At 35.6% G+C, this 24,797-nt stretch overlaps 1 protein-coding gene across 1 annotated transcript; it reads right to left on the bottom strand.

Moving 5' to 3' along the window:
• Positions 1–899: 899 nt before the first annotated feature.
• On the bottom strand, positions 900–20,844 carry LOC132287149 (ubiquitin carboxyl-terminal hydrolase 6-like). Its single transcript, XM_059789667.1, has 18 exons — positions 20,713–20,844; positions 17,810–17,955; positions 17,604–17,639; positions 17,410–17,517; positions 13,783–13,883; positions 13,525–13,651; positions 12,126–12,185; positions 11,971–12,038; positions 11,189–11,239; positions 6,181–6,289; positions 3,801–3,889; positions 3,441–3,510; positions 3,076–3,156; positions 2,874–2,969; positions 2,550–2,598; positions 2,236–2,355; positions 2,060–2,134; positions 900–1,168 (listed from the first exon to the last, which is right to left on the bottom strand). The coding sequence occupies exons 1-18, from the start codon at positions 20,720–20,722 to the stop codon at positions 1,113–1,115; spliced, it is 1,452 nt and encodes a 483-aa protein (XP_059645650.1). The 5' UTR covers positions 20,723–20,844; the 3' UTR covers positions 900–1,112.
• Between the last annotated feature and the right edge of the window lie 3,953 nt (positions 20,845–24,797).

The following is a 24,797-nucleotide window of genomic DNA, read 5'->3' as shown; positions in this document are numbered from 1 at the left end:
CATTCCTTTTTTCTTTTCTTTTTTTTTTCTCTTTTTTTCCACAATGCTTTTATTAGGATTAGGCCCTTTAAGAGAAATTAAATAATTTGGTTCATTTATAAACGAAATATAACCACTATTATATAGATTAATTTGAATTACCCTTACAAAAGCAATTTTGAAGTTTCTTCATCAGCTATCATTATACAGCATAATTAATAATAGATACAAATTCACCTGTCTTAAGACTAGATGAACATAATCTGACCGTTGACGACGATGCTAATGAGTAATGACCAATGCAATAAGACAAGCTGGAATTTTATATTAAGTATCGACTAAACAATTCGACTAAAAATAGACCAATAAATATATTCATATGATTTCACGTGTCATTTTTTCGATGCCTGTCAATCACCTTTCATTCACATTGATTTGTTGGTAATATTTTACGTTTTAGAGCCAAACAGCACTTAAATCTTGGTAGTTACATTATGACAGATAAGGATCGAAAGAGTTCATTAACAAAAGGAAATTCTTGAAATTTTGAAATGATATCATATGATAGTTGGAAAGAGTATCTCCTTATGTAGATATACTGAAATTTCAATTCAAACCAACAATATAGATCTGAATGAGTATATGAATTGGGTGTTAGCATTTAAGTCCGACCGCAAACCACCCGACCAGAAACAGTTAATATCGATTAGACCCGGTCCTTGATCCGGTGAAAATACAATAAACCGGTATATTGAACTTCTGAACCTTCATGGGACACTAGAAACTAGGAAATGAACCTTGCCAAAGTTCATTGAACTTTGCCAAAGTTCATTGAACTTTGAACCTCCACGCAGAAAAACAGAAAATAGGAAAATGATTCTTCAAACCCGGAAACAAGAAGGGGTTGTTTCTCTCGCACATTCACATTAAAATGGAGTATAATCAATTTAGAAGGGAAATATAACACCGAAAATACATAGGTTTTGGCACTCGTATATTTAACACACGTAATAGTACAACAATCAAATTATATAAAATCTATTTTCATAAACCTTCATTAATTGTGGAAGTCCCATGGCAATGTAACCCAACTTATAATCCAATCTATATCAAAGATTAGAAGAAAAAAAAAATTACATGGGAACGACTCGGGCCTTGTACATGCAAATGTAAGCCATATGCCAATCGCCTGTAAGAAAAGTAAAGAGAAGACATTAAAATGAGAGGAAGAAATATTAATGACACCAGTCTCTACTAATTCTCATTGAGATGAATGTGGAGCAATGTTTTGAATATGGGACTGGATCTGGTGGTCAAACCGTTCAGACCAGGAAACAGACCTCCAAATCCCTCCCTCATAAAAAATGTGTCATTTTCAGGCCCATGATTCAATAGAATCAGTACCCCAATAGGGAAAAGTCTTCATTTCTCTCACTACCCTGCTGCTATTGCAGTGATGTTGTGGCTGGCTTTTTGCTCGTCGATGACCAGCAAAAAATGAGCAAAAATCTCAAACATGAAGAGTGACAAGACAGTCTCCCACTCTCTTTTTCCTTCTCTCTTTTAACACTTTCTCATGTTTAATGCCATATCTCTTGGTGTCTCTCTCCATTTTTCTTTTCTCTGCAATAATTATTCTTGAGGATGTTTACAGACAGCCATAACAGGTTTGCGCTTTCTAATTATTTTTCAACATGAATTTCTTTCCTACTACTATTAGATTCTGGACTTCGGATATATATATATATATAGATATATATATATTTGATGTTCAATTGTTCTAGCCTTCTAGATTTCTTTGCAGCCTAATTCCTGCTCAATAGTGCAGTTGACCCTTGACCTACTCCCTTTAACAGTTCACTTAAATCAGGGTTTAAGAACATTAATGTGGAACTGATTCATACCATGGGAGACATGGACAACTACTGGATATGGACATAAAGACCGCCCTGATAAAATAAAACTAAGATCTTGGTAACGATTGGAAAACTGAGACATTAATGATGTATCCTAATTCGTTTATATTTGAAGGAACTAAAATTTATAAAAATATTCGAGGATCGTCTTTTGGGGAGCTTACCTCCTCCTGAAAGTTTTGTGATATCTTCCTCCCGTTGCGGGACTGGGTTGTCATCATCATACTGAATCCATTTCCCTGTAGCCAAAATCGATTGCCAATCAGGTCAATAGTTAAAACTAACACAAGTTGGGTTGGATAGCATTAATCAACAAGTAGTTTCTTCCAGAGGGACTGACCACTTTCTTGCTTGACCCAAGCAACATAATGCCCTGAATCAGCACTCCTACCCTTGTGAGTAAGCACAGCAACCAAATCATATATTCCAGTCAAGTGCATATCCTTGTCAGGCAGATCCCCTGGGACAGACATGAACCAGATTGTGAAAGCTGAAATTATATGCATCAAATTATCCGAGCTCCTTTTTAGTGGAACAGGTTCATGAAAGGACTTTCATGGAAGCACAATGAATTATAAATGGAAATCTCATCATAGATCAAACTTTAAGGCAAAATTGGGTGATTCGGAAATGGGAACATTCCCTTATAATTACCTCCTTGTGACGTAGCTTTAGATGATTCTCCGTTACCATTTGATGATCCCTGCATGAATAGAAATATGAATACATTATGATTATCTAAACAAACTCCCGTGGGGTAGCCAAGTTGGCTAAGACCCAGAAGTCCTGTGTTTGATTCCTGTGAGCATCAAAGAACCTCCCCGCATTGTTTACCCAATATCTATGGTTTGAAGTGTGATTGCGGGTATCCGAATGGATTAGTCCCATTGGCAAGTGAGGGCACACTCGGTTTTCCAAAAAATATATATATAAAAACAAGATTACGTTTTTTAGCCTGTAGCTGAATCAGTTACATACCTCCGCATCAGGCATCTTGATATCAGTATTTATTGAACCAGAGCTCTTCTCGCTGGTTTTCAAACCAAGCTTTTTACCTTCCTCGTCTCTTAGAATCTTTTAGTTGGGTGTCAAAATAAAAAAAAGACCAAGGGAAAAGAGCAATTAGATGCTGTATGAGATAAAACTCGAGTTCACTAAAGTACATGGCAGAAGAAAATACCCGGCGAGGAGCCTCCAATTTTTTGCGAAGATCGTCCGAACACAAATCATAAACATCCAACTCCAACGGATAATCCACTTTCTGCATAATACACAGACATTTCAAATTGTATTGCACTAGATTTTCTCAATTATATAAAGAATTGTGAATTTGCATGATTCCAAATTGATGGGGCACTAGACCCTTTTACATATTAACCAGATACTGTTCTCAAAATCTCAATGTTTAAGTCTTCCTAGGAGCTTGAACATCAAGACCCTAACCATTCCCCAGCAGCACAAAAAAAAAAAAAAAACAAGAGAGAAAGGGAAATGCATTATCTGTCAAGTAAATTCCAAAAAGAAAGAAAAGAAGAGCAGTGTTACCCGCAAAATCTTTGCCTTCTGATTCGATTCTCTCTTCCAGAAAAACCGGACAAACTGAATAGTCAAGTATCTGTACATTAAAAGTTAGAGAGAGAGAGAGTGGTCAATTACAGAACAATCCCTACGAGAATCTCTCTTTCAAAAGGCATGACGCAAGAGTAAAGCAATGAAGCATCACACACACACACACACAGAAGTCAAAGGAGTCCACATGACAAAGCTGACTCCTTTACCAATAGCATTTCAGCCAATGTGATGTAAAGGCAAACATTAAAGGCTCAGCGACATGGTTGGATCCTGTAAGAAAAACTGCTAGGGGGTTCCAAGCCAACAAAAATATAAGTTACAGGCAGTAGTTACCCTGGCAAGCCGTTGATACGTGAATCTTTCAAGTAAATTGCACTGCGCCCTAAAGAAGGAGAAGCCTTTTCCAAATCCGATTTCAGGCCCTGTATGTAACAAAACGGTATGTATTACAACAAATTGTCAACAGGATCCACTACCGCAGATTGAGGGCAGATTTTCAACAAAAAGAATCAGTACAAAAAAAAGGGCAAAGACTTTTTACTATGGATCCTCAGAAAGAAATAGTTTTTCACACTTGGGTAGATGTTCTATCTTTAAATGGTACACCAGAATGAAGCCAAGGTTTCCAAGCAGAGCAAATTCTAATGTCAAACTCGGCCCCTTTCTTTGCGGGATGCTTAACCGGAAGCATAAATTGTAGATCGACTAGAAAATGCCTTTTCAACAGAAGTAGTCTGTCACTAGACATCAATCAGCTCAAATAGTATTTACTATACAGTAAATTATCTAACAAATTGCAGATTAGGGACCATTCACCATAAATGGACAATTTCGAACAAAATATACTTCTAAGATCATCAGACAAAACGACTCCCCCCAAAAAAATGCACAAGGTAGATATAGAGGTCAATATTGACATCGACCAGTTAGAACTACTGAGATGATCTAGGACCAGAAAGAAGCAGATCTCCATCACCAGATACTTAAGGATTTTAATTGGCATTTGGGGAGACTAATCAATGTCTTTTCCTTTTTACATTGTAATGGAAGCTCCTAACCAGTTATCCTGAACGTAAGGACCAGAACCCGGGCTGGGGAGGGGAAAGAGAGATTGATGACAGAAAGTGACTGGCAGTGCCTCATTTTCAATGTTATTCTGCAAAGCGACTCATTACAAACTTATAATATGCTGGGTTGACTTTGATTGCTTTAAGACAGTCAGTGACATATTATGAAGTACTACACTTCCAAGCTGAATGAGCTCTGCATTGCAGACTAGGAATCCTTCAATCCACACTTTGGTTGGTTAAGCTGAAATGTTTGCTACAATATGTCATCAGGGACTGCAGAATGAAGTTAGTGGCAATAGTAAAAAATCCAAAAATGTGAAACATTTTCTGATTACATGTTTTTTATATTCTCTTCCTACGACGGTATTAACAATACTTGTCACAGGTTTGCTATGCCAGGAACATCATAAGGGGTGCCTATCAGGAGTGTAACCAATAGAGTCTTGAGGGTAGCTCAGTACTAGACTTTGGGCAAACAAAGTGTACCATGGGATGTCTTCTTGTATATTTTCAAAACTTCATCTTAAGACTAGTGTAAATAGGTATGCGCTGAGTACTCATCCTTGGTGTAGACCCACTTTTTTTTTTTTTCTTTTTCTTTTTCTGTAAATGGTGTAGACCCACTTTTATAGAGATATCGTTAGTTTCTCCACAAATGGTACGGACTAGTTTTGGTATCCTCATAAATATCCTTAATAATAATAATAAGACTTAAAGGGGACTCGTTTCTATGTCAGGCCACCAAATTATTTACCTTGGAACTCTATCATATGCCTTCTTGAAGTCTATGAAAACCATGTATAGATCTATATGCTGACTTCTACATTATGGAGCAGACTGTTGGATTTTAAAAAGAGAAACAAGATCAACGCCTTCATGTAACGAAAATGGGAATGCTAAGATGGTGGTTGGAGTGGCTAGAAAAGATAGGAGAGAGAAGTGTAAGAGAAAAAAAATAGGAGTGGCAATCATCAACAAAAAAAAGAGTGGCACTCATCAAGAAGAGAATAAGAGAGAAGACTTATAGATGGTTCGGTCACATGCATTGGAGAAATATAGATGTGCCGATAACAAGAGGAAAATTAGTTCTCATAGATGGTAAGAGATGAAGAGTGTGACCGAGAATAACATGGGACGAACTTATTAAAAAAGACTTTAAAAAGTTAAACACAGTAGGTGAAATGACGTTCAATAAAAAAAAATGGAGACAGAATTCATGTGGCCGTCCCTATTTATATGAGAATGAGTCAAGGATGATAATGATGATGATAAATTATCCCTCGAGTCATACTAAAGATGGAGAGAAGGGGGTTCTAATCCACCAATTAACTTAGACGCTTAAACCAATAGAGAAGAGTCTGACTTGAGTATTTATAGAACCAACATATCCCTCATGTGTTTCCACACTTTCATCTGAGTGGGACAAACAGAGGGAGGAGTCAGATCCAAAGACTAAGATCTACCTGCTTTGATGTTAGTTGAGACAGACCAGCTATTTGAAATGTACACTGACCAAAAAAACATGGATCAACGAAGACTCAGACACGCAAGGTAATCAACAAGTGCTACTCAAGTAAACAACATGATATGACTAGAATGTTCTACGAAAGAAAAAATACTATTGATTTGGCAATAATACTTACATGCTTTAGCCCCTCATGCAAATGGTTCACCTCATGTGATATGTGGCATTTAAGTGCATAAACCGATTCTGTCTCTGAGCTTTCTTCACCACTTTCTTCGCAATGTACCCTACCGCTCACACCAGCAGAAGTAAATCAATAAAAGAAGAAAAATATCTTTCAAGCTTCCTTAAAGCAATACAATAAAACCAAACAGACCACAATGTACAGTTGTACCAGAAAGGTACAATAAGTTCTGCTCATCAAGAATAAGAAATAAAGGTAAAAACAATTTCATGAATCAACAACCTACCCAAAAAACAAGCAAGCAAAAATTTGGAGTGCAGTGTAAACCCAAATCACTCGATTGCACTCCAACAAATACTGAAAGGGAAAAACGATATGAATTCTCTTTCCTAGCAAAATCAATAACTAATTTCTAAATCACCAATGATAGAGTCCACTTGTCACTTTTAGTATCTTTCATTTATTCCATTTACCAAATATGGTCCATGTATAATGTTTTGGTGATCACCCTTTCAGCATTTTAAATGGGATTATCTTACCTTTTTGCCAATAAAATCATGAAGAAAATTCTCTCTCTGGGGGAACAATTAGTAACTGTAAAGTCCTATTACAAATTTAAAACAAATTATAGTTGACAAAAACTCAAAGAACTGGCTTCTGATGGCAAAAAAAAGTCATATTGGTCATCCAATGCTCAATTAAGTAATTGTAAGACAAAGTTTGACTACAATGTGTTTCTCTAATTGTAAATGAACTAACCTTTTCAAATTAATCGTTTTATCTTTTAGGATTACCTATTAAAATTTCTACTGAAAGCCGTAAACTTTGAAGATCCATAGGAACTTAATTCCTTCTGGGATAAAGAGTAACTACTTCCTTAGATGAGGAACATTTCTCAAGACTGATTAGCAACCTGTAGTCTTTCTTTAGAAAATTCAAAAATTATATACTGCAACTCTTTTTACTCCCCTTTATACTGAAGAAGGCATTGGTCGTTGGGCCTACGGAGGATTGTGATTGCCATTTGTTCCTGGAGGAGCTGGGGGAGATCCGTAGGCGTTGGTCGTTGCCTTGGTGTATAGGGGGGGGATTTCAATGTTGTTCGTTCCCCTTTTGAGAGGTCGACAGGGGGCAGATGGACAGCTGAGATGATGGCTTTCTCAGAGTTTATTAATGGTTTCTGTTTGCTTGATTTGCCTTTGGTGGGTGGACTTTTCACCTGGTCCAGTGGACGCTCTCCTCCTACTCCCTCTCGTCTTGATAGATTCTTGGTGTCGAGTGATGGGGAGGAAAAGTTTTCTGATGTTGTTCAGGCCACCCTGGCTCGTCCTTTGTCTGATCATGTTCCATTGTTGTTGGACTGTGGCGGGCTGCGCAGCAGAAGTTCCCCTTTTAGATTTGAGAATATGTGGCTCCGGGCTGAAGGCTTTTTGGAGTGAGTCCGATCCTGGTGGGCAGGGTATGGAGTGGTTGGCACTCCGAGTCATTCTTTGGCAGGCAAGTTGCGTTTTTTGAAGAATGATCTCAAAGTCTGGAACAAAGAGGTTTTTAGTAATTTGGCTTGGAGAAAGAACCGGGTTCTCTCTGAGATTGCTGACATTGATAAGATGGAGAATCAGGGTCTTTTGACGGGTCCTTTGAAGCTCAGGAGGGTGAAGTGTCAAGCAGAGTTTGCTGAGATTGCTATCATGGAGGAGATTTCATGGAGATAGAAATCTAGAGCTTTGTGGCTCAGGGAAGGAGACAATAACACAAAATTCTTTCATAGGCTCGCCAATGCTCACAGAAGGGGCAACCACATTGGGATGATAAGGGTGGATGGGGTGTTAATTAGTAAAGAGGAGGAGATATGTAAGAGTTTTTCTGAGTACTTTTCGAGGTTGTTCACTGAGTCAGCCAATTGGCGCCCTTTGCTGGATGGGCTTCAATTTGATTCTATTTCGGGTGAGGAGTGCTCTATTTTAGAGGAACATTTTTCCGAAGAGGAAGTCCTCTCTGCTCTGAAGAGCTGTAATGGGGATAAAGCTTCTGGACCTGATGGTTTTTCTATAAGGTTCCTTTTGGAGTGTTGGGAGGTCGTCCGTGAAGAGGTGATGGCCTCTTTTCATGCCTTCCATGTGCAGGGCTCTTTTGAGAAATGTTTGAATGCAACTTTTATTGCTCTTATTCCGAAGAAGGGAGAGGCAATGGATGTTAGAGACTTTCGCCCTATCAGTTTGGTGGGATGTTTTTACAAGTTGATTGCGAAAGTTTTGGCCTCTAGGTTGAAGAAGGTGATGGATGCTGTCATTTCTGACTCTCAGAATGCTTTTGTGGGAGGTCGGCAGATTCTGGATTCAGTTCTTATTGCTAGTGAATGTGTTGATTCCCGCTTAAGCAGTGGTGTTCCGAGTGTTCTTTGCAAGCTAGATATTGAAAAGGCATACGATCATGTGAGCTGGAGTTTCCTTCTCTATCTGTTAGAGAGGATGGGTTTTGGTGGGCGGTGGAGGAGATGGATTCTTTTCTGCATCTCTAGCGCTCGTTTCTCTGTCCTTGTGAATGGAGCGCCAACGGGTTTTTTCTCTAGCTCGAGGGGCTTGAGAAAAGGGGATCCGCTTTCCCCTTTCCTGTTCCTTTTTGTGATGGAGGCTCTTAGTAGATTGCTGAAGAGGGCTGTGGAGCTGGGTTTTTTGAGTGGATTTCGGGTGGGCAGGGATGTTGCTAGTCAATTAGAGGTTTCTCATTTGATGTTTGCAGATGACACTATTGTGTTTTGTGATGCGGATGCGTCCCAACTGAGGTATTTGAGATGCATTTTGATTTGGTTTCAAGTTGTTTCTGGCCTTAAGGTTAATGTAGGCAAGAGTCTTCTTGTGCCTGTTGGGGATGTTCCTGGGATTGAGTTGTTTGCTCAGATCCTTGGATGTTGCACTGGTTCCTTTCCCATTTCTTATGTAGGATTGCCTTTGGGAGCCCCTTCCAGATGTGTGGGGAGTTGAGATCCAGTTGTGGACAGATTCGAGAGGAGGTTGGCGGGTTAGAAAAAGCAGTACTTGTCTAAGGGGGGTCGGGTTACCCTGATTAAGAGCACTCTTTCTAGCCTTCCTACATACTTCATATCTCTGTTTCATATTCCTTCTTCAGTGGCTGAGAGAATTGAAAGATTGCAGTGTAATTTTCTTTTTTTTTGGGGGGGGGTGAAGGAGAAGAGTTCAAGTTTCACCTGGTTCGGTGGGATCAAGTGTGTCGTCCAATTCGGTTTGGAGGCTTAGGGTTAAGGAGGTTGTTGCCTTTTAATAAGGCTTTCCTTGGTAAATGGCTCTGGAGGTTTGGAATCGAGAAGCATTGGCTATGGAGGAGAGTTACTGCTATCAAGTTTGGGGAAGGTCGTGGGGGGTGGTGCTCTCGGGCGATACGTGGTCCAAGGGGGGTGGGAGTATGGAACTTCATTCGAAGGGGTTGGGATGACTTCTGCAAGCATGTTCGTTTTCGCATTAAAGATGGAAGGAGGATCAGTTTTTGGAAGGATCCCTAGTGTGGGGAGCTCCCTCTTGCTCTCGCTTTCCCACGGCTTTATAGGATTGCTTCTCACCGACAGGCCATGGTTGTTGACTGTTATCATCTTGATAACGGGAGACTGACTTGGGATGTTCAGTTCAGGAGGCATTTTCAGGATTGGGAGATCGAGGATGTTTCTCGTTTTCTGGAGCTTTTGTATAGCCAGGTGATTTCTTTTGGGGAGCCAGATGGGTGGCTATGGATTCCTAACTCGCAAGGCCGATTTGAGGTTAGGTCCTTTTTTAGATGTCTTTCGGATGGTCAAGGTGAACTCTTCCCCTGGAAGTCTATTTGGCGTTCTAAGACTCCCCGCAAGGTCGCCTTTTTTGCTTGGACCTCTGTCCTGGGTAAGATTTTAACCCAAGATAATTTGAGGAGGAGGAATCAGGTGGTGGTCAATCATTGTTATATGTGCTTGTGTAATGAGGAATCAGTTGATCGCCTCCTTTTACATTGCAATATGGCCAGAGACTGCTGGGATTTGATGCTTCGTTTATTTGGGGTCCATTGGGCCATGCCCTATTCCTCTAGAGGGTTGATTGAAGATTAGAGAGGCGTCTCTGTTGGGGTTGGTGTTAAGGATGCTTGGAGGGCTACGCCGCTTTGTATCTGGTGGTGTATTTGGCTCGAGAGAAATAGGAGATATTTTGACGGGAAAAAGAAGCCTATTTCTATGCTTAAGTTCTCTGTTATTTCTACTCTTTTTTGTTGGGTTTCAGGGAGAGATTATAGATCTATGGAGAAAATCATTGTTTTCTTGGCCTCTCTGAAGGTCTAAGGCGCCTTTTGGCCCTTTTTGTTTTCTTCGGGCTTCGCTTCCCTTTTGAGCGCTTTTAATAAATTCTTACTTATCAAAAAAAAAAAACATTTCTAGCAACTTGTACATGTATCCTTCCAGGAATCCCCACATAGAAGCACAAAGAAAGAGATGAAAACGAAAAGATCACAATTGTTGCATTATACGACATTCTCGAGGAGCATAACCATCAAAGAGAAACATGTTTCTTCACCAACTAAAAATTGTATAATTTCTGAAATATGGCAAATTATGCAGTGATTAAGAATAAAGGGTGCACAATAATTTGTGCAGAAACACAATCCAGGTTCCAAAATTTCAAATAATAGGACATAAAAGAAAATAATGGGGTATTTATAGTTCTTTTATTAGGTTCGGTAAGGAAGCCAACAGCTGAGTAAGGGAAGAACAAACATGAAAAGAGACAGGTAAGAGATAGGGGGAGGAGTCGTATGGTACACAACACCGATTATACCATCAAAATGTGTGAGTGAATTCAACCTTTAACTTCATAATTTGTTCATTGAATAACATTCAAGGAAAGGCCAACTTATATGGAAACTCCACAAACAAAGGCTAAGCAATATTAAACTAGAAATATTTATAAAAAGTCACTCATGCTCACTAAAAAAACATGGCTATATAAAAAGTATTTGCAGAAAGTACCTGCTAACAAGTTCAATACCAAAAAGTGACTTCACAGCATCCAGGTTTTCACTGCAATGAAATATTGTGAAAGACTATTACAATTATAATTAAAGAGAAACCATTGCACGAACCATTAAATGCTGGAAATATTTAAGGGGAAAAAAATAATGCTAAAGATACTCTCTATCTTATTTAGATACAGCATGTTGGCGAAAATAATTATCCTTGGAACGGCCAAAAAAAAAAAAAATTTCTGGCCAAAAGAAAAGTTCAGAAGTTTGAACGCATACTGACAGAACTACATGACACCAAATTTCATGAACTATGAGGGGGCAACTGGCAAAAAAGAAGAAGAGATGAACTAAACAATTTCAGAATTGCAATTTATCAAATGCTAGTCACATCAGCAAGGAAAAGATAGTGAGTCAGAGAGAGATTAAAGAGAAGGTAAAAATAGATAGAGAAGAAGAGTGGTGTCTGCAGTAGCACAAAATGCATAATAATAATTAAAAAAAAAAAAAAATTGATAAGTAAAAATGTATTAGAAAGCGTTCAAAGGGGGAATGAGTCCCAAGAGCTGTACAAACATAATAATAAATTAATAATAATGAAACGATCATCAAATATTGATAAATACCAAATCATCCACGAAGCAAGGTAACCAATATCATAGGAGATTCTTAAGCAACCAATTTAAGAAAACCAATCATCACAGGAATGAACTTAAGCAACCAATTTAAGAAAACCAAATGCATCCAAGGGCAAAGTGTATTAGTGCTGCCAACAGAAAGACAAAATACCTGGAACTCGGTGATCTGAGAGACTGAGAGAGAGTGTATAAAAGTTGAGTCCAACATTCTTCAGCATCCTATCATTTGTTTAAGATTATAAATCAACAACAAATTTGAAAAGGAACAGTAAATTGAATTGATATAGTGAAGATATTTGGAAAAACCTGTTGCATGAAAGATCCATTGTGCAGCTGACCAAATTGAGGATATTTCTTCCGCAATACCTGTGAACATAAATGAAGCAAATAAATATTATAAATATTCTCTTTCTTTTCCCTTAATAACAAAAAGTGCAATATGGCAGAGAATCATCCATATAGGTTATTGTCAAAGATATTTTCCATACAATGAGCTCAGTTCTCATAAATTCAAATAGCGTTGCATCCCTGTAAACTGAACTATCAGATCTACTACTAAATTGAGCTAGGGTGATCCTTGTCAATTGTCAAAAGCTCATCTCTTAAATTAAGATGGTGATCCTAAAGGTGAATTGAGCTAGGGTGTAAACAAGACAGTTGTGGGTGTCTCTCTAAGAGAGAGAGGCAACAATGGTGTTAATAAGATGATCAATCACGACGCTGCCACAGTCCAGTGAAACGCCTAACAGGATGCTCCGACAGTCCAACGAAATGATGTCTCGTGTTAATCAACAGTCAAACAGAGCGCTCTAATGTGCTGATGCAGTCCAATGGGATGCTACCATGCATTAAGTACTATTCTTCTAAAACATCTTGTGATGTCTCTCTCTTTAAGATAGATCAAGGTGTATACCGCAAGGGAAACACCTCAGCAAATCCTACCCTTCAACAGAAGCCAAATACCCCCAAGATACCAAGTTAACCATGGTGCAACATAGAGGTCACTCCATGACCACTCACCAAGCTAAAGGAGCTCTCTGTGTCCTACTTGCAACCTAGGCATGCATAAGATTCATCAAAGTGCATGGCCATGAGCCTGCTATGTCGATGAGCGGAGCAAGGTGAAAATCATGTGGGAAACCCGTCGTACAGTTGGAGAGTGTGCAATCAAACAACATAGACATGCAGCACCACATTGTGAAGATGCACAATGTAAACCAAGCAGAAGAGACAACTTCATAACTGAGGGAACCCATGCACTTGTATCATTATTGAAATCCAAAGTTGTGGGAACATGTAAGCCGACTGTGAGACCAGCATGTATTGAACTTCATAGAGATTCCACACAGCCATGTTCTAAGAGAGCCACATATAAACTGAGTCTGTAGTATTGGACTTCATTTGTTATAGAAAGCCATTCTTCTTAAGCTCTAGTCTTTTGAGTATGGGTTCCAGACTTTTTGCTATAATAATGTCCCACCTGTACATTTTTTCAGCACCGAATGTAGTTTAATATGTTGCCTTCCACCTATGTCCTTCAGTTGTTTTCACCAAAGACCTACTAATTAGGATATCCGCAGGGGCCAATAGAATCTTTTATCTTCATAATTCCAAGAATTATTGCATTAATAGTTTTTGACTAGTAAAGAGATAAATAGAATAAAGAATATATATATATATATATATATAACAGAGAAGAACACACCATCCAGAACTGCATTGGTGCCACTGGCTTAACGTTTTTATCAAGCTCATTGAATAAATCCCGTGTTGCGACAGTTAAGAGATGAGAAGACTGGTCCAAATCATTGCCTCTTCCAGCTTGTGGATACCTTATCAGAAATAACATACCAAGCATAAAAGTTTCGTCATGCGAGAATATTGCAAATAAAACATATGAAGGCCATATCCAAAAATCAATTTCCGAGAAAATTTGTCTTTTTCACAATAGAATAGAACTCACATAATCAAAGCAGACTTCAGCTCTGGAACTGAATGCAAACATTGTACGGTGGAGTTCATGTAACAGGTATTCCCCAGATTAAATAAGCCAGCAGTATGACCCTGGAAGCAGATACAAATCAGCTAAAATTTAGAACAAATTTGAGAGAATATATAGGCAACAAAACAGTCTTGTCTTCTTTTTTCCCCATTAAAATTCACATTGCACTAGCAAAAGCAAATTAGCAAAATGAAAAGAGAGAAAAATAAAAGTGCACAATTTAAGGTTTTCTGTCCAAAGCAAATATATTACAGCCAGGTGCAGAGAACAAATAAAGAAATTGGTAGGTTCAAAAGTAAAGGAACTGACCCAAAAAAGTAGAATAGATAAAAAGAGAAAACAAAATGTTCAAATTAACTTAGAATGGATGAGTAAACTAAGTTTCAATGGCAAAAGCAATTTTCAACTTTGAAGTAAATAGATAATTGAAGAAAATGCATAATGAGGAATTGCAACAGACCAGGTCTATCCTGGGGCTACCACACCCAGTTAGGGGCAATTATAGCTTCTACCAACACCAAATCGCACACAAAAATCCCACCCAAATTAGATTATATATGCCCAACTCCATCCCAAACCCCATCTCAATGAGCGGAAGATCGGGTAATAGGGCTACCCCAAACATATAGATATAATCTGCTGTACTATGCCTGAGCAATAACAAGTCAGGTTTCAAGTTCCCACCATACCCTAATTCAAACACAGTTGCATTCCACCAAGGGCCACATAAATTCTCTTTTTCCATTCCTTTTTATTACAAGTCATCTCAACCCTAATATTTAGCTTTTTAAAATTATTCCTAATAATTTCATCCCACAATAATTTTGGTCGCCCTCTTTGCCACTTACTTTCTATGCAAAGTAGTCTGCCTCTTCTTACTAGCACATCTAGAGGTCTTCGGTGTATGTGTCCATACCATATAAGTCTACTTTCTCTTATTCTCTCACCAATGGGCGCCACTCCTAAGTCCTAATTTTTCTTTCACAATTTCAGTAATAACCCTATCTCTTCGAGTTACTCCAACCATCCATCTTAACATTCTCATTTTTGCTACATGAAGATTGAAGACATTGCTCTTATTTCTTTTTTAATGCACAACATTTTTGCCCCATATAAAATAGTTGGCCTTATAAATTTCCGGTAAAATTTCCATTTGAACCTATTTGAGATTCTTTTGTGACATAAAATGCCACTAGCTTCTCTCCATCCTGCCCCATAAAGCCTATATAGGTATGTGTGTCTTACATAAAAATAAATAACACTAAATTATATACAGGACCGGACCCAAAAAATTTGAGTTGGGGGCTGAATCAAGAGTAAAATCTTATAAAATTATAATGTAATCTTTTTCTGAATAATAGTATGCCCAAATTTCTAGAGGGTGGATCTAAGAAGATTCTTTATAAAGCAAAATCATTTCATAACTCACCGATGTGCACAAAGAATAATAGCTATAGGAGTTACATTTGAAGTTTTCGTTGTTTTCCTTCAAATTTAAGATTTAAAAACAAGACTTAAAAGGACTAAATTTCAGATTTGTATAAGTTTTGGAGGGCTACATATTAAATCCTTTTACTATTCTGTGACTCACCATTTATACGAGGCCTAACCCTTTAGGGAATTTACAAAATTATGGAGCGGCCACATATAAAATCTTTTACTACTTTACAATTCATTATTTATAGGAGGCCTATATTTCAGAGTATTTGAAACATTTTGGAGAAGCCATGGTCCCCCTTAATCTCTTAGTAGTTTCACCCCTGGTTACATAGATACAAACCCTGTTTCATATGGGTGAAAATGGACTACCCCCAGTTACACTAGCGTGTTACCACCCTTTGTCTTTATTTGTTTGTTAGAAAATTCTGAAACACAAAACATCTTCCAAAAATTCAATATCTTTTAGTCTGTTTGTCACATAAAATGCCAAATTACGGAAGAAAAGAATTGAAATTAGCATACTAGAATTTTGGCCAGAAGCTTTTTTCGGCAGTGAGAAGACATAACAACAGTATAAGACATTACTCAACCTGCTTATGAAAACCTACCCGTTAACCAAAAATATCCAAGCTCAAGTTGTCAGCCCAAACATGGCATAAAGTAGAAACAATAAACAAGATGTATAAAAACAATAGAAAACCAAACCAAAGGGCTTGTAGCCCAAGTTGCCCCACGGTATAACCTTCCTATCCTTAAAAAGAAGGGGAAGGATTCGAGCCCAGATATGGCAATAAAGCAAATTTCAAAAAAATAGGTCAGGAATTATGGATATGTCAAAAATAATAATATAATATATTGTTATACATATGAAAAATATTTTTTGGTCATTTTGTCCATATTATCATGAATGAAATCACTAATTTGGAGCTTTTTAAGCTAGATTTTTTTTTTTTTTTTTAAATTCTATATTATTTTTTTAATCAACTCATAATATATTTTAAATTGCATTGAATCCTATTCTTCTAAAAAGTTAATTACAAAACCACAATGTCATGTCCTGAAAGTGTTCAAAACACATATTTTTGCACTGTCCCAGCTGTGTCCAACCAGAAAATAAAATATTCAAATTTCAAGACAAATCTAGTTGTGTTCAGGTTGAGTCCGCGTGTCCGATATGTGTTCCAGTGTCTACCACCACAACACCCCAAGAGAAGTGTCCGTGCTATATAGATTAGAATAGGCCGGTAACCTCATTGGCTAATTTGATAACCCATACCAACATATCATTGAACTCCTTAATAATTTAAACTTCCATATCAGTTGCCAATTCAAAATAATCAACATCACAATGAATATATAATTAATATGAAAATAACAAAAATTACATATATAGAATATGTAAAATAATAGATAAAATTAAGATGCATATTAGGTTGTTGATCTGATGATAGGATTAGAACCAAACATAAACCTAAAGAAAATATATAATATAAATATAAAAAACATAAGCATAATAAACACAATATTAGTTGATTGGCTAAATGAAAAATTTTACCATGCCTATCACAATAATAAAAACAATAATAATAATAATAATTTGGAATATGTACAATTCAATTAGTATTATTTGAGTCGAGCAAGCATCTTTGTAATTAGGTTGTCAGTCGAAATCCAAAATTGTTGCTTATCATATAATTACTATTTTTTAGATCCGGGTTAAAAGTTGCTCTCATCAAACTCCTGTTTTTGTTAAAATTGATGAAGGATTGTTTAAACATGAAGGTCCTTGTATTTTTAATCATTATTTTCCCTTGAACATAATCCTTTGTAATTTTTTACCATCACCCTTTTGGTTTTCAAGCAAACAAACAAACCTTAGGCATAGCCACAAACCACGACAAGAATGTAACTGCAGCAATCCCTCAAAACGTTCTATGAATTGGTACAGATACAAGTGCATAACCTTGGTCTATAAATATACAGCATCCATGTATGAAAACTGATGGAGACACTGTGATGACCAGGAAAAGCTTAGGATGAGCTAAACCATTAAATACAGCATCCTCACCAGGCAACTAATATAGTAATAAAAAAAGAAAAAGCCTCAAAGAGGGATTATTATCTACAACAAGAAGTCAAGAACTTTACCACAGCAACCACTTGTTCTTCTTCGGGAAGGTCTTCCATAAAAACAGGGCCCTTCTCTGGAGCCTTCACAATCTCATCTGCGGTTCCCATCATCATCAATTTTTGACCCTAGACAAAACATGCAAAATGGAATAAACGTAACAACCGATTCTAAAAGTTCAACAAAAATAGTATCACATACACAGATCATTCACCTCTTTCACTCCTAATGTTGACCAATCTGCATCATCCTATATTATCAGAGAATTAGTCAAGAAGGTTAATAGCTGCCTTTAGAAAAACACATAACTGTACCTCTCAATCAATTTATGCAGAGTAATCCACTATAGTCTCACCAATCAGAATAGGTTTAGCATGTTACATATAAATATTTAATAAATCGCAGAAACTATTTTATTACCTTTAGTAAGCCACCTTTGACCATTATCTTCTGCCTTTCAGGAGGTACTCCTGTTAGATCGTACAATTGACATTTGAAAACGTAAGGGGGCTGGCTAGTGTCAATTTCCACGGCTGGAAACAGCTCTTTTTGCCATTTTACACTCACTGCCAAGAGAATAAATTTGGATGTTAAAATAAAATAGAATAAAAATAAAACGAAGCAAACAACAAAATAGAAAGCCATCAATGGAGTAAATAAGTTGCCAAATCAATGCAGATAAAAGCATAAAGCTAAAATCTTAACAACGCATAGGAAAAGAAATGAACTGACATAAAACATTTCATAAACCAAATCAAGCTAATAAATTTCACACCCAAAATAAGTAAGATAGCTATAAATTAAACAATCACCATTGCAAATTTTGAATACAGGTGCCATCAACCAACTGCTAGTAGAGTCCATGAATATAATTTATCATAAAGAAAAAAATAACCACAAATGCAACCAAACCAACAGCAAGTAAATTTGAGCACTTGAGCCAATGTACAGAAATTTGGGGGGAATCCCTTTTCAAACAGAACTTCTTGCAAATCATTATTTATCCATTCTTTGAAATTATTTTGCTTAACCATATTGCTCTGAGTTTTGCATTTACAAGCTGGCCTATGGTTTATTAGGTTTGATACACTTTATGACAGTTCCACAAGAGAGGAGGAAAAAAAATTACAGAGTGGGATCAATGAAGTATTTTCTCCCAGCTCAGCAGAACCCCTTAAATAGGTTACTACAGTCTACAACACTATGTTTATCCACTAACGCGTTCTCCCTCCGTCCCAAGATTAACGTCCCTCTTTCTATTTTGGTTGTCCCCATGTTAGTGCCCTATCGAAAATCAATGAAGAAAATTCAAAATTTTCCTGGATTATCATTAATTCTTTTATTAAAAAAAAAAATCCCAAATTAATAAGTAATTTTTTTAAATTTGAATCGTTAATATTGCAATTTCAAAATAGGGACAGAGTTAACATATTTTTGCAGGCAAATATTCATACTTGGTTGTTCAACTATGTCACTGTAGTTGAGCACATCCTATATTCTATGTATGGACCCAAATACATTGTCTAATCTCCAAACCCTAGGATATGGAACATGTCTTAACCTTTACATCTTTAATATTCGCAAAAATGGCACTTTTTTGTAACAAATATTGTTTAAAACAGGTCAGATAACTCCATTCATTTAGAATAAACTATGTAATGAAAAAAAAAATGATAAAAAAAAAATAAATAAATAAAGATTTATACATAGAAAACTAGAATATCTTACGTGTTTACTCAATGCATGCCACGTGTTGCATGTGTGAACTAGTTCTTTACACATAAGGAGAGGCCATGTAAGATATATGATAAAACAAAATAGTTTTATACATAGTAAACTAGAATATCTTGCGTGTTTACTCAATGCATGTCATGTGTTGCATGTGTGAACTAGTTCTTTAAACATTAAGGAGAGGCCATGTAACAAACACTATGTGTACTAACAAGTGCTTTTCACTAAGAGTTGGAAAGTGTAAGTGACAGTGGGGTGGCAATTGGGAACTCGTTTCCATATATATGTATATATTACATATATGTACATGGTACAGATTTTTTCCCGGAAAATATAGTGCAGTCAGTATCATAATAATTAAATATTTCAAATGAGATGGCAGGATATATCTACAATAATTCATTAAAATGCGGTTTCTTGAGTCCTGCATTAAGCTTGTGAGGAGAAAAATGGATGGAAAAGAAAACATAAGAGGGGACTGGGGAGTGCTTCTTGGGGATTCCTTGTGCAGGGAAATTGAGGAAAGTGGGAGGAAAATGGTACTCTTCCATGACCACTTATTTTTCTTCTCCCAAAAGTAGAAAGAAATGGAAGGAAAACAAAATAAGTTATAGTGCGTCTAGATAAGGAGGGAGGGGGGTGGTTGGAATTTAACTAGTTAAGAGAAAATAAAGAAAACAGCCAATGAAATTACCTCATGTTTATAAATAACTACGAGTGGAAATGAAATGAAATATTAGTGATTGCAATTCAACTTGTTAGGGAAAAATAATGGAGTGGTTAGAAAAGGAAGGTGTATTTTGTTACACAATAATTCATTTTTTATGAGATTAGTAAGAAAACACATAATCACATACTCCTCCCTCATTTTCCTCTATTTTCTCCAACTTGGGAAATGAAAATAAGAATAGATTAACAAAATCATCCTTCTTCCTCCTTTCCCTTCCATTTTCTTTACCTCTAGATTAATCGAAAAACTCCTCCTCGTCCTTTCCTTCCCTTCTCCTCGATTCAAGCACACTCTTATTGCATACCTTTTCACCTATAGCTTTTACAATAAGTGATATCCTATATTACTCTTCCCACTACGGACAATCACCTTCCTTTGCTTCCTTTTCCCTACTGAACTCGCAATCAAGGATAAAGATCACCTCATTCTATTTCTTCCCTTTCTTTCCTCAACAAAAAACATTTTTCTTTCTTTTTTCTCTCCGAAATCCCCAAGCATAGTGTAAACCACCCCAAATTAGCAATATCCTTAACAATCAAAAGAAGCTTCTTGAATATCACCAGACCCAAAAGTCAGATGTGTCAAATTAAACCATAAAACCCAGACAACAAGGTCAATAATTGCCATCAACCCATAACGTAAAAATCAAAATAGCAGCAGAATCGAATACAAGTTCTCACTTAGACTGAAGAACAAAAAGGGTGCATAAATAGCAAATGAAATGGGTGCTATAATCAATAAATAATGTAAATCGTAATTCATAGATGAACTAGGCAAAAGATTATAAAGACGATCGCGTTAACTTTGCTATTTATCATCGTCAAAAGAGTGGTGTGAAAATCAAATAGAATGGTTCTCTGACCTGTCGGCATGTTTACAGAGCTTCGGTGTACGCGGGATCGAGAGAGGCGTCGAGTATCTGCTGTTTGCTTGCAGGAAAGGGCAGTTCCTTAGAAGATATGTTATGTACCCCTCTTTATATATATATATATATATTTATATACACGCTCTTATAAGCGTCGAAAGCTGAAAATAAATAAAAATAAAAACACACACTTGTAGACGTCGAAAGCTGAAAATAAATAAATAAAAACGATTACATACCCTTTGATAGCCCTTGGATGGTTACACTAGCCACTTGTCTAGTTACTTTCCTATTAAATTAGAAAAATTATCGATCAGTTTCTAAATTATAGTCACCAAAAAAGAAAAAGAAAATAAATTTACCCAAAAATATAATAATTTGGATTACTTGTATAATTAACCCAACCAGGACGGAGCCAGAAATATAAAGTTGGGGGCTAAATTACTAATATAAAATTGAATTTTAAAAAAAAAAAAATTGTAACAAATTTTTTTTAATGCATTTTAGATCTTTTTTTTTTTTAAAGAGGTCTATAAATGATATGTAAAGAAAAAATGGAGAGAAGAATATATAACAGTCCATTGTCAAATTAATATATATATATATATATATATATATATATATATATATTCATGACAAACAATATATACATACATGTGTATTCATAGAGTACTCATATGTTATATCAAAATTATAATAATAAACTTCCAAAAAAGAAAAAAAAAAAATCTTTAGACTTTGAGGAACCCCCTCCCTCCGCCCCTAAACCCAACATTAGTAAATTATAGATGGAAAATATTATAAATTCCATGATGCAATATAATGAAAAAACACTCTTTGGTTGAATTATGAAAAGAATTATGTTAACGTAAATATATTATATGAATTATGGAATTGCATTGTAAATATAGTGTGTTATACGTTGAATGCAAAATAATAGAAAGATGTTATACTCTCTCTATTAAATAATATTGTTGGAAATATATTACACAAGCTATAATGTCTTGTTATTGTTATAAAGTATTACGTGTTTCACTTAAAGTGCAATCGAACATTTCAACAAAAGCGAATTTGTGTGCGATAAAATAATATCCAAAAGTTAAAAAATAGTTTAAGCGCCAACACATTTTTTTTTTTTCTTTTGGAAGTGAATGGAAAGTAAAAATTTGTATTCTCACTCCTAATTGTCCATTGTGCGATAATAAATAAATAAAAATTAAAGGGAGACAGATTATTTTAAGTATATTGCATCTCAATTGATTGACGGATGGATGATGTTCTTCTTTTTCAACTTTTTTTTTTATATAATAATGAGAAGTTATGAACTATCTCTAATTAGTTTCAAACTTTCAATCATGTCCCTCCCATGTTATACGCTAATTTGATCATGTCACGCGATGATATCCTATACAATTTATGCATGCCTAGTTTATTTTCCTTTTGAGTTATAATTAATGTCTTTATATATATATATATATATAATGTCCCTAATGAGGCTGTAGACGTGTGAAATGGCATGGTATAATATGGGATATTGGCACGGTTACTGACTCACTGTTGAAATACTAGTAGCACTAAGCCAATGTTAAGGGTTGACGGTGCCGTCACACAATAAATTTTGATGTACAATTTGACCATGTTAAGAGAGAGAGATGGGTTTAAACTTTAAACCAATCTTTTTATGTGAGACTGATACTTGCTCAAGGTGCAATGCTTCCTGTGACTTTTCCTTGCATCTTCTTAGAATTGTTCTAGAGAAAGTAAGTTGCAATTATTTTAAGAATATTTGAGACTTTTTCCCCTTTTTAATATCATTATTTTGTGTCATTTTTTATTTAAAAAGTGTAATTATACGGACATCTCTTGAGATTTAATGACTTACATATGAATAGATTGTTCCGCGTTTATTTTTCTGATCTCACTTTAGATTTGGCCATGTTCAACGACATTCCTAATGTTTTCTTTCTGACAAACTTGTTAGCCAAATTTTATAAAATAATAATTGTATCCTTCTCTTGTATAAAATGCCATAGAGCTTATAGATAGAAAAGTTATTAATTAAACCTTCCCTTTAATAGGATGGTTCACCAAGGTCATGGAATCAATGGATTGGTACTTATTAAGAGGTCCGAGGGCTCAAGGGTGCAACATGGTCCCAAGGGGAGGATGAATAGGCCTACCATGTGTATCATTATAATATAAAGACATTATTAACTTTTCACACCCAAAATTACTTTCCAACCATTGACAAACGAATTTAAAAAGGTCAAAGTAATAAACTTGGAAGAATATACTAGTGTGTAATTTGTCTAAACTTGAAGAAAGGTCAGTGTAATTTATCTTGTTAACAAGTGAAAATTTTAAAATGTCTCCAATCAAACCTGTACTTTTTCAGTAAGGTCACCGGTGCTATTGGATTCCAGCACCTTCCCATGGTCTTACATTATGTGTTTTTTGTGCTGAGAAAATAAGAGAGGAGGGGGGAGGTGGTGTATTAGGTTCGAATTGTTGAGGGAAGGCTAAAATATCCCTGTCCATATTTTGCTATTGAAACACTTAATCAAGTAAGAGGTATCAAGTGTTTTTAATTTCGTATGTGACAAAAAGAATCGAATGCACTCACGGCTTGTAAGTACATAAAGTTGAGTAGAAAAAAAGATGAAGTACGAGAAATGGAGGTCATAACTCATAAACAAGGACAGATTCAGGGTTGGGCTTGAGCCCAACAATATATATATATATTTACAACTAGAGTTAAATTTTAGCTAAGGGAAAAAAAACATAGTAGTAGTAGCTCACCCATAATAGATTAGCCCACCTCGTTATACATTTCTGGATCTGCCTTTACTCATATTACACATTAATTTAGCTCGTGATAAGCATCATAAAATATTTTGTGATGTGTAATGCTGCTATTAGCAAATTAAATAAGTTACAAGACTTTAGCTAATGCAATTTCCAAACTTAAATCCCTAGTGAGTTGTCTATTTGTATAGTAGATATACGTATTATATAATATTTCTGTAGCTTGAATATATTTCGATATTGAGCGAATGATAAAAGTCCAAATATATCTTATACTTCATCTGTTCCAAATTAAAGGTCATTTTTGAAAATTGTGATGACGTTTAATTTAGGACCGAAGAAGTAATTGATTGATGTGACAATTGTTGAACTAAACACTTGAAAAAAAAAAAATGAGAGAAACTCTATCATATTAATTACTATGTAAGTATTTTTGTTAGCCACTGCTTATTGAAGCCGCAAAAAAAACTTATCTAATCATTGTAGCATTCTCTTTTTGGCAAGAGTAATGAACAACACTGGTTCAATTTAGAATTTTATATAAAAAAAAAAATGTAGATGGTATATTCATTTTTCCATTAAGTAAAAAATAGTGTTCAAATTCCCAAGCCATACTATATTATAAAAATATTATGACAATACACAATGGCTTTTTGACGAGTACCTTGAAATTTTAGAAGGAGAAGAGAATAATGCTAACTTTTTAGAAAAATATAACAAAATAAGAATGACTGCAATCAGCTGTAACAAATTAACAATGAACAAAATAAAGAGTAAAATATTAACTTATTAAGTGATATGAATATAGAGATATAAACATATACATATATACATATTTATTTATAAAACAGCTAATCCCACTACAATATGGCAGCTTTAAGCTTTAGGTCACTTAAAAATTTTATATTGTTTAATAAAAAATTCTTTAGTACTTTTTAGTGTGGATTTTTTAAAGATTGACAAGGAGTTAAATACAACGAATATTAATAAAATACGAGGCAAACCCACAATCTTCTATTTTTACTAATTTTTGATCTTTTGTTATTGTATAATTTAATTCAATACAATTGAAAAACTTTTCATCACTATTGTCTTAATCTATCCCATACGAATGAGGTTAGTCATACTTATTATCTCTCCCCAAATTATTTAAAATTTATTTTTGTTATTACATGCCAATTCACCTGCAATTGAAAATCAAATCCTTGAATTTCTCAAATTGCAACAAATTTTTTATTTTTATTTTTGTGCTAGATTGTAAATAAAACTTGAAATCA

This window comes from Cornus florida, unplaced genomic scaffold, assembly GCF_030987335.1.
Source record: "Cornus florida cultivar Cherokee Brave unplaced genomic scaffold, ASM3098733v1 CherokeeBrave_3.0.0_Hap2_Chr11, whole genome shotgun sequence".
In the NCBI taxonomy this organism is placed as follows: domain Eukaryota; kingdom Viridiplantae; phylum Streptophyta; class Magnoliopsida; order Cornales; family Cornaceae; genus Cornus; species Cornus florida.
This window is presented reverse-complemented; position numbering and strand designations above follow the sequence as displayed.